The sequence below is a fragment of the Canis lupus genome, chromosome X, assembly GCF_048164855.1.
Source record: "Canis lupus baileyi chromosome X, mCanLup2.hap1, whole genome shotgun sequence".
NCBI classification, from domain to species: Eukaryota; Metazoa; Chordata; class Mammalia; order Carnivora; family Canidae; genus Canis; species Canis lupus.
This window is the reverse complement of record NC_132876.1, coordinates 66,020,905-66,033,274: the sequence shown is the minus strand read 5'-3', so window position 1 is coordinate 66,033,274 and position 12,370 is coordinate 66,020,905. Positions and strand designations below refer to the sequence as shown.

The window sequence follows — 12,370 nt, the reverse complement described above, 5'->3', positions numbered from 1 at the left end:
AACAATTAACAAGATGAAAAGGCAACCTTCAAAAATGGGAGAAGAGGGATCCCTGGGTGGCGCAGCGGTTTAGCGCCTGCCTTTGCCCCAGGGCGCGATCCTGGAGACCCGGGATCGAATCCCACGTCAGGCTCCCGGTGCATGGAGCCTGCTTCTCCCTCTGCCTGTGTCTCTGCCTCTCTTTCTCTCTGTGACTATCATAAATAAATAAAAATTTAAAAAAAAATGGGAGAAGGTATTTGCAAATGACATATATGAGGGTTAGTATACAAAATCTATAAAGAACTTATTAAACTCAACATCCAAAAAACAATCCAGTTTAAAAATGGGCAAACACATGAACATCCATTTTTCCAAAGAGGATATCCAGATGGCTAACTGGCACATGAATATATGGTCAACATCTCTCATCATCAGGGAAATACAAATCAAAAGCATGATGATATACCATCTCACACCTGTCAGGATGGCTAGAATTAACAACACAGCAAACAATAGGCATTGGTGAGGATGTAGAGAAAGGGGAATCCTCTTACAGTGTTGGTGGAAATGCAAACTGGTGCAGCCATTATGTAAAACAGTATGGAGGTTCTTCATAAAGTTAAAAAGAGAACTCAGCAACTGCACTTCTAGGTATATACTGAAAGGATACAAAAATACAGATTTGAAAGTGTACATGCACCCTGACATTTATAACAGCATTATCAACAATAGCCAAACTATGAAAAAAGCCCAAATGCTCACTGACTGATGAATGGATAAAGATGTGATGCATATATACACAATGGAATACTACTCAGCCATTAAAAATAATGAAACATTGCCATTTTGCCAGGATGTGGATGGAGCTAAAGAGTATTATGCTAAGTGAAATAAGTCAGTCAGAGAAAGACAAATACCATACAATTTCACTCACATGTGGAATTTAAGATAGAACACAGATGAACATGGGGGAAAAAAGACAAATAATAAAACAGACTCTTTACCTATAGAAAATAAACTGGGAGATGCTGGAGGGGAGCAGGGTAGGGAGATGGGTTAAATGGGTGATGGGGTTTAAGGAGGACACTTGTTGTGATGAGCAATGGGTGCCACGATGAATCACTAAATTCTACCCCTGAAACTAACATTACAATGTCTGTTAACTAGAATTTAAAAACTTGAAAGTATAAAAAAATATAAAAAATTATAATCAGGAAAGTCATGTTCCCTTTCTTATCTTTTCTATCCCTTTCTCTCCCTACTCTATAAGTAGTTAATTTCTCTAGTTTCTAGTTTATGAGTCCTGAGTTTGTTGTTTTTATCTACTGCTAAGAGTTCTTTTTATTTGGCACTGAAATACAAAAAAGAAAGGCTTTAGTATATTTATGTTAATTAAAATATTAAACACTGTCCAGAATTGCCTTAGCATAGTAATAATTAATATCCATAATCATACCTCTGAGCCACTGAAAGACTGTGAATCATCAAATATTAAATTCTTTTCAGCTCAATTTAGGATATTCCCATTTTTTGTAACTTTTTATTGAAATATAATTGACATACTATGTTATATTACTTTCAGGTGTATGACATAGTGATTAGATAACTGTAAACATTTATTCAATGCTGGCCATGGTAATGCAGTCATCATCTGTCACCATAAGGCATTATTACAATATTATTGCCTATATTACTTATGCTGTACTTTTCATCTCCCTGACTTACTTATTTTATAACTGGAAGTCTGTACCTCTTAGAGAACTGGTAGTTGCTAAAAAGAAGGTGAATGAGAAAATGGGGAAAATGAAATAGATTAAGAGGTACAAACTCGTGGAGTTTCTTTTTACAGAAATAAGTATTACACATCCCCCCCCCCCCCTTGCAAATTGCAGCATACAAAAGATTGTGAATTGGTCTTTGTTTCATTTAACAACATATCTGGAACTCATGTCATATAAAACTCCATTTACTTTTTTGTTCTTAAAAACATTTGTCCTTATTTTAGAAATGCTTTATTTACCATGACCTGTGATGATATAATTATGTAAGTTGCCTTATGCTCTTTGCACTGTCTATATTTTCTACGAGTTCCTTTTCTTCTGCTTAAGAGGCCTTCCTTTATTATCCACTTACACTTAATAATGACACATTAGAAAGCTGGCTGGAAACTCTACGTGCATGGGAATGGGATTTTCAACTGTGGGGTTTCAATGAAGGATGATCATATATGGATGGATACATGGTCATTTTGCTGGGGTCTCCAAATCCAAGTATCTTCCCCCCCCCCCACCCGGAGCTACGTGTATTTCTACAGAGAATTCTCTAATTATCTCCTAATGAAGGAAGGAGTGATAGTAGAAATAAAGAAATGGTTAGCAAGGTTCTTGGAGCCAGTGGCAGAAGAGGCTTCTTTTTTAGTGTGTGTTGATTTTCAGTTAAGCTTCAACATCTTTGTTCATGTGCTTGATAGTTTTCTGTTTAGAGACTCTGTGACTCAATTTCTTGACAAGTCAACCCACAGCCTCTTGCTAAGGCTGGTGGTAAGTGGTAATCACCGGGCTGTGGGGGTAAGGAGGGGCCTTCTATTTCTTATGGAGAACATTAATACTAGAAGACACTGCTTATGGAATACATGAGGTCACATTTAAGTTTCACTAGAAAATGAAAGCCTCTGTTCTTCATAATCAAGCAAATACAGAATCAGCAAACTATAAACATAAAGATATTTTAGATATATGTACTATAATCATTAATAAATTAGTTCCAATAATAACCCAAACTTCAAGTGGCAATGTTGTGATTAACTGTAGATACTGTCAACCTCATAGCACGAGACAAGAGAGCACAAGCTTGTTCAAGTACTTTTAACATTTTTATATTTTAAGAATAGACTATCTGCATCCCTGCATACAATGCAAAGTTGTGTAAAAAGCACAACAGTATATTTTATTTCAGATTTTTTTCTTTTTAATTTTTTCCTCCAAGTACTTTTTTAAAAATTTTATTTATTTATTCATGGGAGACACAGAGAGAGGCAGGCAGAGACATAGGCAGAGGGAAAAGTAGGCTCCCCATGGGGAGCCTGGTGTGGGATTCAATCCCAGGACCCCGGGATCATGACCTGAGCCAAAGGTAGATAGATGCTCAACCACTGAGCCATCCAGGTGACTGAACTGTCCTCCAAGTTCTTATTTAAATTCCAGTTACTCAGCCATTAGAAACGATGAATACCCACCATTTGCTTCAATGTGGATAGAACTGGAGGGTATTATGCTGAGTGAAGTAAGTCAATCGAAGGACAAACATCATACAGTTTTACTCATACAGGGAATATAAAAAATTGTGGAAGGGATTATAGCAGAAAGGAGAGAAAATGAGTGGGAAAAATCAGAGAGAGTGACAGAACATGAAAGACTCCTAACCCTGGGAAACAAACAAGGGGTAGTGGGCGGGGAGGTGGGTGGGGGGATGGGGTGACTGGGTGACGGGCACTGAGGGGGGCATTTGACGGGATGAGCACTGGGTGTTATGCTGGCAAATCGAACTCCAATAAAAAATATACAAAAAAATAAATTCCAGTTAGTTAACACACAGTGTAATGTTAGTTTCAGGTGCAGGATTTAGTAATTCATCACTTACATACAACACCCAGTGCTTATCAAAAGTGCCTTTTTTGAGCATCAATGGATAAGAAAGTATATTTACAACATTTCACATTTAAGGCATCCTGGCATATAATCATACTGAAAATTAGTTTATTTCCTAATGAATGTTAAGTACTTATGAAAAACCAACAAAAAGATCTATGGTTGCTCAAGTACACAGATAAAACTATATAACTATGCTATATAGAATATATATATATATATACACACACACACACACATATATATATTTACACACACATGATATATACAATTGTACAGAAAACTATATCTATAATTTTACATAGAAAAATCACTACCTTATATGAAATTTTAGTGGTGTGAAAAATTCTCAACTCAATATAGAAAATACATGAGATTGCTTTTTCCTCTCTCAACATTTAGAATTCATGCTCTCAAAATGATAAAGAATGGAAGGTTTATATTAGAAGGGAAACAATCATAGAAAAGAGGCTGATGGAAGGTGAAAAATTGAACAATGTTAGAAATAACCAAGTGCTAGGTTGTGGGAAAATATATCCTTATGAAGAGCAGAGAAAAGGAAAATTATCCTCATTTTTAAATCTACCAATCATCATAATGGTATTCTGAGTTGATCAGAATATTTAGATAGTACACTGCTACAGTAAATCCCTCAAAAGAGATAAAGCAGCCTATCCATTTTCTTCCCCCAGGAGGAAAAAATAAAAACCATGTTTGCAAAGACTTAATTTTATGGTAATTTTCTTTTAGACTTCAAGGGTATGTGTAGATATTAGAAAAATAAAAATACAAAATAGAAAAGCAATAATGAACAATGATTCTGTATAGAGCAAAATTGAATGCAGAAAACTTTTTTTATACATACACTCTCTAAAACCTGACTCTCTCATACGAGGCATTAATGTTTTCCTGATATAAGTTTGCTTTTAATACTTCAATGAAAAGTTTTTATCTTCTTGGGAGAAAAGTGCCTTTGTTTTCCTATCAAAAGGAAGTAAAAATGGAGTCCTGATCTCATTTAAAGAACAAGAATTCTACATTTTTCCTTAGAAACAATATTTAAGTTGTTTTGTGTTTGTGACAATTTCCAATGTTCTTCACATACTAAACTTTTTTATTGAACTGTAATTAAGATACAGTGTTAGCTTCAGGTTTAAAATTCATTGATTCAACAACTCTATACATTTTTCAGTGCTCAAGTGTACTCTTATTCCCCTTTATTTCACCCATCCCTCCCCACACCACCCCACTGACAACCACCAATTTGTTCTCTATATTTAAAAGGTCTATCTTTTGTGTCCCTTTTTCTTTGTATTGTTTCTTAAATTCCACACAAGTGAAATAGAATGGTATTCATTTTTCTCTGACTTATATCACTTATCATTAGACCCTCTAGGTTCATGCATGTTGTTGCAAATGGCATGATATCGTTTCTTCTATGGCCAGGTTAATAGTCTTCTTTATCCATTCACTCATAGATGGACACCTAAATGTTTCCATATCTTGGCTATTGTAAATAATGCTGAAATAAACATAGCAGTGCATATATCTTTTCAAGTTAGCAGCTTCATTTTCTTTGGGTAAATGGCTAGTAGTGGAATTACGTATTTTCAAATTTTTTAAGAACCTCCATATTGCTATTCACCATGGCTGCACCAATTTGCATTCCCAGCAGCAGTGCATGAGGGTTCCTTTTTCTCTGTTATCATCATCAGCATTTCTTATTTTTTGTGATTCATTTTAGCCATTCTGAAGGGTAATAAAGTGATATCTCATTGTGATTTTAATCTGCATTTCCCTGATGTGTCTGTTGGCCATCTATATGGCTTCTCTGGAAAAATTATCTGCCCACTTTTTAATCTGATTATTAGTTCTGGGGGTCCTGAGTAGCATAAGTTCTTTTTTTTTTTTTAGCATAAGTTCTTTATATATGTTGGATATTAAGCCCTTATCAAATATATCATTTTACAAGTATCTTCTCTCATTCAGTAGGTTGCCTTATATAGTTCTGTTGATGGTTTCAATCAGTATGAAAAAGCATTTTACTTTGGTGTACTCACAACAGTCTAATTTTGCCACTGTCTTCCTTGACTGAAAAGATTTACCTAAAAAAATGTTTCTATAGTCAATGTCAAAATAATTACTGCCTATGTTTTTCTTCTAGGAATTTTATAGTTTCAGGTCTCACATTTAGGTCTTTAATCCACTTTGAGTTTATTGAGTGTAAGAAAGTGGTCTGGTTTTCATTCTTTTGCATGTAGCTGTTCAGTTTTCCCACCACCAATATGTTGAAGAGACTATCTTTTCCTCATTGTATATTCTTGCTTCCTCTATCATAGATAAACTGACCATGTAAGTGTGGGTTTATTCCTGGACTCTATTCACTTCCATTGATTTCTGTGTCTATTTTTATACCAGTACCATATTTTTAAAATTACCACAGCTTTGTAATATATCTTGAAATCAGGCATTGTGATACATTCTGCTTTGTTCTTTTTAAGATTGCTTTGGCTATTTGAGGTCTTTTGTGGTTTCCATACAAATTTTAAGATTATTTGTTACAGTTCTGTAAAAAATGCTGTTGGTATTTTGATAGGGATTACACTGAAACTGTATAGATTGCTTTGGGTAGTATGGACACTTCACCAATATTAATTCTTCTAATTCATGAACAAGAAATATCTATTTGTGTCATTTTCAATTTCTTTCATCAACATTTTATATAGTTTCCATGATACAGAATTTTTATCTCCTTAAGTTTATTCCTAGGTATTTTATTAATTTTGGTACAAGTGTAAATGGGATTGTTTTCTTAATTTCTCTTTCTTCTCCTTCATTATTAGTTTGTAGAAAGGTAGATTTCTGTATTAATCTTGTAACCTGTGACTTTACTGAATTCATTTCAGTGAAAAATTTTACTTTTTCTTACCAATTTGGATGCCTTTGTTTTTCTTGTCTGATAGCTTCAGCCAGGGTTTCTAGTACTATGTTAAATAAAAGTGAGAATGGACACCCTTGTCTTATTCCTGATCTTATACGGAAAAGCTCTATTTTTCACCATTGAGTATGATGTGAGTTGTGGGTTTTCCATATATGGCCTGATGATGTTGAGGTATGTTTGCTTTAAACCTACTTTGTTGAGAATTTTTATCATGAACTGATGTTGTACTTTGAAAATGATTTTCCTGTATCTTTTGAGACTATCATGTGGTTTTGAGCCTTTCTCTTATTCATATGATTATATTGATTGATTTACAAATATTGAATCACCCTTATATCCTGGGAATAAATAAATTCTACTTAATTGTGGTGAATGATTTTTTTAAGTGTATTGTTGGATTTGATTTGCTAATATTTTGTTGAGGATTTCTGCATCTATCTATATTCATCATCAGAGATGTTGGCCTGAAGTTCACTTTTTTGTAGTGTCTTTATGTGGTTTTGGTATCAGGGTCATGCTGGCCTCATAGAATGGATTTGGAAGCTTTCCTTCCTCTTCTATCTCTTGGAATAGATTGAGAAGAATAGGTACTAACTTTTAGTTAATTGGGAGAATTCACCTGTGAAGCCATTTGGTCCTGGACTTTTGTTTGTTGGGAGTTTTTGATTACTGATTCAGAATCACTGCAAATAAATGGTTCGTTCAAATTTTCTATTACGTCTTGATGCAGTTTGGGAAGGTTATATATATATATATATATATATATATATATATATATATATATATATATGGAAATATATATATATAAATAAAATCTTATATAAAGATTTTACTTATTTATTCATGAGAGACACAGAGAAAGAGGCAGAGACAGAGACAGAGGGTGAAGCAAGCTCCTCACAGGGAGCCCAATCTGGGACTCAATCCCTGAACCAAAGGCAGACGCTCAACTGCTGAGTTACCCAGGCATCCCAGGAAGGTTATATATTTCTATAAATTTAACCACTTCTTCTATTTGTCCAAATTGTTGGCATATAATTTTGCATAGTATTCAATCATCTTTTGTATTTCAGTGTTGTCAGTTGCTATTTCTTTTCCATTTCTGATTGTGAGTCCTCTCTCTCTCTGTGTCTCCTTCTCTCTCTCTCTCTCAAGTCTGGCTAAAGGTTTATCAAGCTTGTTGGTTTTTTGAAATAACCAGCTCCTGGTTTCATTGATCTATTTAATTTTCTAGTCCCTATTTCATTTATTTTTGCTCTAATCTTTATTATTTCCTTCCTTCTACTGGCTTTGGACTTTGTTCTTTCTTTTCTAGCCCCTTTAGGTGTAAGGTTACGTTTTTATGCAAGATTATTATTTTTGAGCTAGGCCTATATTGGTATAATCTTCCCTCTTAGAATACTTTTTGCTGTATCCCAATGAATTTGAACCATTGTGTTTTCATTTTCACTTGTTTCCATGTGTTTTCTGATTTCCTCTTTGATTCTTTGTTGATCCACTGGTTATTTAGGAGCATGTTGCTTAGCTTTCAAGTGTTTGTTTATTTCCATCTTTTTATTGTAACTGATCTGTAGTTTTATAACATTTTCTTTGGAAACGATGCTTGATGTGGTTTTAACTTCTTAAATTGAGAGACTTGTTTTGTGCCCTATTGTTATCTATTCTGGATAATGTTCTATGTGCACTTGAAAATAGTATGTATTCTGATGTTTTTTGATAGAATGTTCTGAATATATATGATGTTAGTTTCATCTGGTCCACTGTGTCTTTCAAAGTCACTATTTCCTTACTTTTCTGTATGGATGACGTATCCATCAATGTAAGTGGAGTGTTAAAGTCAATTACTATTATTGTATTAAATTCTTCTTTTATGTCTGGTAACACATGTATGCTTCTGTATGTTCCCATGTGAGTACATAAATATTTACATGTATTATATCTTCTTGTTGGATTTTTCCCTTTATTATCATGTAGTGTCCTTGTCTCTTGTTAAAATCTTTGTTTTAAAGCCTGTTTTGTTCAATAAAAGTGTTGTTCTTTTGGCTTTCTTTTCATTTCCATTTACATGGTAAATATCTGTGTCCTTCCTTTCAATCTCCATGTGTCTTTACATCTGAACTGAGTTTCATGTAGGTAGCACTTAGATGGAGCTTGTATTATTTTTTATCTATTCAGTCATCCTATGTGTTAGTTTTTTCCTCCCATGTGTTTTGATTGGAGCATTTAGTCAATTTATATTCAACGTAATTAATGACAGGTATGTAATTATTACCATTTTGTAACGTTTTATAGTTGTTTTTGTAGTTCTTTTCTTTTTTCCCCCATTTAACTTTCTTCCCTTGTAATCTGATGACTTTCTTCACTGTTATGCTTGGATTACTTTCTCTTTACTTTTTGTGTACCTACCACAGGTTTGTGGTTGCCAATAGGTTCATATATAATATTTTATGCATATAGCAATCTATGTTAGGTTGATAGTTAAGTTTGAAGTCATTTTTTAAAGTAGTACAATTTTACTTCTCCCACATTTTATGTATAGGGCGTCATACTTCACATCTTTTTGTTTTGTGAATCTCTTGATTACTTTCATAGACACAATTTATTTTGATGTTTTTGTGCTTTAACCTCCATACTGTTTTTTTTAAGATTTTATTTATTTATTCATGAGAGACAGAGAGGCAGAGACAAAGGCAGAGGGAGAAGGAGGCGCCATGCAGGGAGCCTGAGGTGGGACTCAATCCTGGGTCTCCAGGATCACACCCTGGGCTGAAGGCGGCGCTAAACCGCTGAGCCACCCAGGCTGCCCCTCCATACTGGTCTTATAACCAATTAATACACTACCTTTTATTATATGTTTTCATTTACCTATGGAATTTTTTCCTTTCATAATTTCCTTACTCCTAATTAGTCTTTTCTTCCCAAATTATTCCCTTTAATTTTCCTTGAAGGCTGGTTTAATGGTGATAAACTCTGAACTTTTATTTGCCTGAAGAACTCTATCTCTCCTTGTATTTTGAAGTTATCCTTAATATGGAGAATATTCTTGGTTACAGGTTATTTTTTTGTCAGTAGTCTGAATATACCATGCAACTTCCTTCTGGCTTCCAAAGTTTCTGCAGAAAAATCAGGGGAAAGCCTTATGGGGTTTCCCTTGTATGTAACTATTTCCTTTTTTTTTCCTTGTTACTTTTAACATTCTCTTTTCATCATTACTTTTTGCTATTTTAGTTATTATGTGTCTTGGTGTGGCTCTCCTTGGGTTGATTTTCTTGTGGGTTTTGTGTGTCTCCAGAATCTGGATGTTTTCTTCCCCAGCTTAGGGAGGTTTTCAGCTATTATCTTTCAAATAAATTTTATGGACCCTTCTCTCTCCTCTTTCTGAGATTGCTACAATGTGAATGTTATAATGCTTAAATGACATCCCTGAGTTTTCTTAATCTATTATTATTTTTAACTATTCTTTTTTCTTTTTGCTGTTCAGCTTCATTTCTTTTCATTACTCTGTCTTATAGCTCACTGATCCATTCTTCGGTCTTCTCTAATCTGCCACTGATTCCCTCCAATGTATTTTTAATTTGCATTATTAAGTTCTTCATCTCTGATTGGTTCTTTTGTTTAGTCCAGTGAGTATCTTTATAACCATTATTTTGAATTCTTTATCAGGCACATTGTTCATCTCTGTTTCATTTAGTTCTCTTCCTTTACTTTTGTCCCAGTCCCTCATCTGGGACATATTCTTCTGTCTCCTCATTTTGCTTAACTCTTTGTGTTTGTTTCTATGTATTAGGAAAGTCTGCTAGATCTCTGGATCTTGAAATTAGTGGCCTTATGAAGAAGAGGGTCTTATGGTGTCCTATAGCATAATGTCCACTGATCTCCAGAATCCAGAGCTTCAGGAGTATCTCCTAGTGGGTTGTGTGTACCCTACTGTTATAGCTACGCTGTGTTTGCCTTTAGTTATTAGATGGTCCACTTTTCATGTTGTGGGTATACCAGGCAGGGATTGGTCCCTGTTCTATTAAGGGAAAAGTCTGGTGTCACTGTGGGCTTGTAATTCAGTGGTGTCAGCAGCCAGATGAGATGCCTGCTCTCATCTCAGAGGAGATGAACCTCCTCTGCCTGGGCTGCCATCATATGAAATTGCAGGGTGCTCTCCCTCTGTTGCCTCCTGAGAGGCTTTCATTGGTGGGTGGGGCCTGTAGTCAAACCAGATGCCTGCTCCCAGGCCATTTGTTAGGGTTGCAGTAGTATCAACTTTTAGGGTGCTCTTCCTGCCTTTTCCTGAGAGGCTAATGATGGCGGGTGGGGCCAACAGTCAGACTAGATGCCTGCCCAGTGTGTCTGCTGTTGCTGCAGTTGCACTGCTGTGTGTGGTTATCTTCTCCTCTCCTCAGGACTGGAGTCACTTTGGAGTGATGCAGGTCTGTGCCAGGGCTGCTTACAGGGTGTGTCTTGGCAGGAATTGCTTTGTAGGGATACTTGCTAAGTAGGGTGGATCCCCAGAATGCAGGATGTGGTGTATGTTGTGTTGGCAAGATACGTAGAGAGTATTCCTTCTGATTCTTACAACTATCTAGCTATCTAGGCTAGGGGTGGGGGGAGAGAAATGGGACCCACTAGCTCTTTTGTTTTTAGAGAAATCTAAAGATCCCTGCCCCTCTAGCACACATTCTGAGATTAGAAAATAAATGTCCTTCATGTGTACACCAGGCACTTTTGGAACTGCTGCTTATGTGCTATATCTTGGTTGGATTTTTTGTTTTGCTGGCTCTTTAAGGCCCAAGCCTCAGTTTCTGATTGCCCTGTGAGTCTCCCACAGCTAGCCAGCTGATTTTTAAAGCACCTGGCATTAAGTTCCACTGATTGTAAAAACTCATAAAGTTAAGCCCCATGAGTTTTTAAAGCCTAATATGGGCACCTATCTTTAACATGTAGTTACCTCCTGCCTAAGTACCTGGTGTGGGGTCTGATCCTCTCTCTTTTCCATGCTTGTTCCTTCCATTCATGGTTAGTCTCAGTGGGATTTTGGTTCCAGCCTGCATCGCTCCTCCTACCCTTTTCAATGTGGCCTCCTCTCTGCAATAAACTGTGCAAAGTCTGTATTGCCATGGTATTTTTGAATTAGTTGCACTGATGTGATTATCTAGATGTGTCTGTGGGACCAGGGGAGCTCAGCATCCTCCTACTCTGCTATCTTCCCCAAAACCCTCTACATACTAAACTTTAAATTTAAATTTCTTACCTGATCCAAGACAATGATTTCATCTGCATCAACCACTGTTGACAATCTGTGTGCAATGAAAATAGAAGTTCTATGTTTGACTGCATCCTTCATGGCACCAAGAATAGTCTGCAAGTTTAACAAGAAGAGTAGGAAAAAAAGATTAGGTAAATGCAAATTAAAATAATCATACATTTCTTAAAGGAACATATAAAAAGCCAATAAATTTTGGACTATATAAACTATATACCAATACCAAATACTTGACCTAATCTAATAATTACTAAGAAAAGGAAAGGCAAATATGACCCCATTATCATGGAAAAAATTATCTTTTAGACAGGTAACACTTCTTTGAATTAGACTAGGAGAAGGCAGATATTTCTAAACTTAAAAATAAAAAAGTAAACAATGATGAATACAGTGATATCAGGAACATAGCTGAGTATGTTTATCTGGCCAATGAGAACAAAAATAAAATGAGTTGAGGATTGAAGTAATAGGATGTAGAAAATTTCAAAACAATCAATAGAAAGGAGATTCAAAGGATACAGGAACATTTGCTTTTCATTAATTCAA

General features: G+C 35.4%; 1 protein-coding gene across 6 annotated transcripts in view; it reads right to left on the bottom strand.

Moving 5' to 3' along the window:
• The window catches only part of ABCB7 (ATP binding cassette subfamily B member 7), a 170,754-nt gene that overhangs the window by 12,400 nt on the left and 145,984 nt on the right, over positions 1–12,370 (bottom strand). For all 6 annotated transcript variants that reach the window (XM_072816569.1, XM_072816573.1, XM_072816571.1 and 3 more), the window contains one exon: positions 11,813–11,920. In XM_072816569.1, coding sequence (XP_072672670.1) covers positions 11,813–11,920 — 108 coding nt within the window. The remainder of the gene's footprint in view (positions 1–11,812; positions 11,921–12,370) is intronic.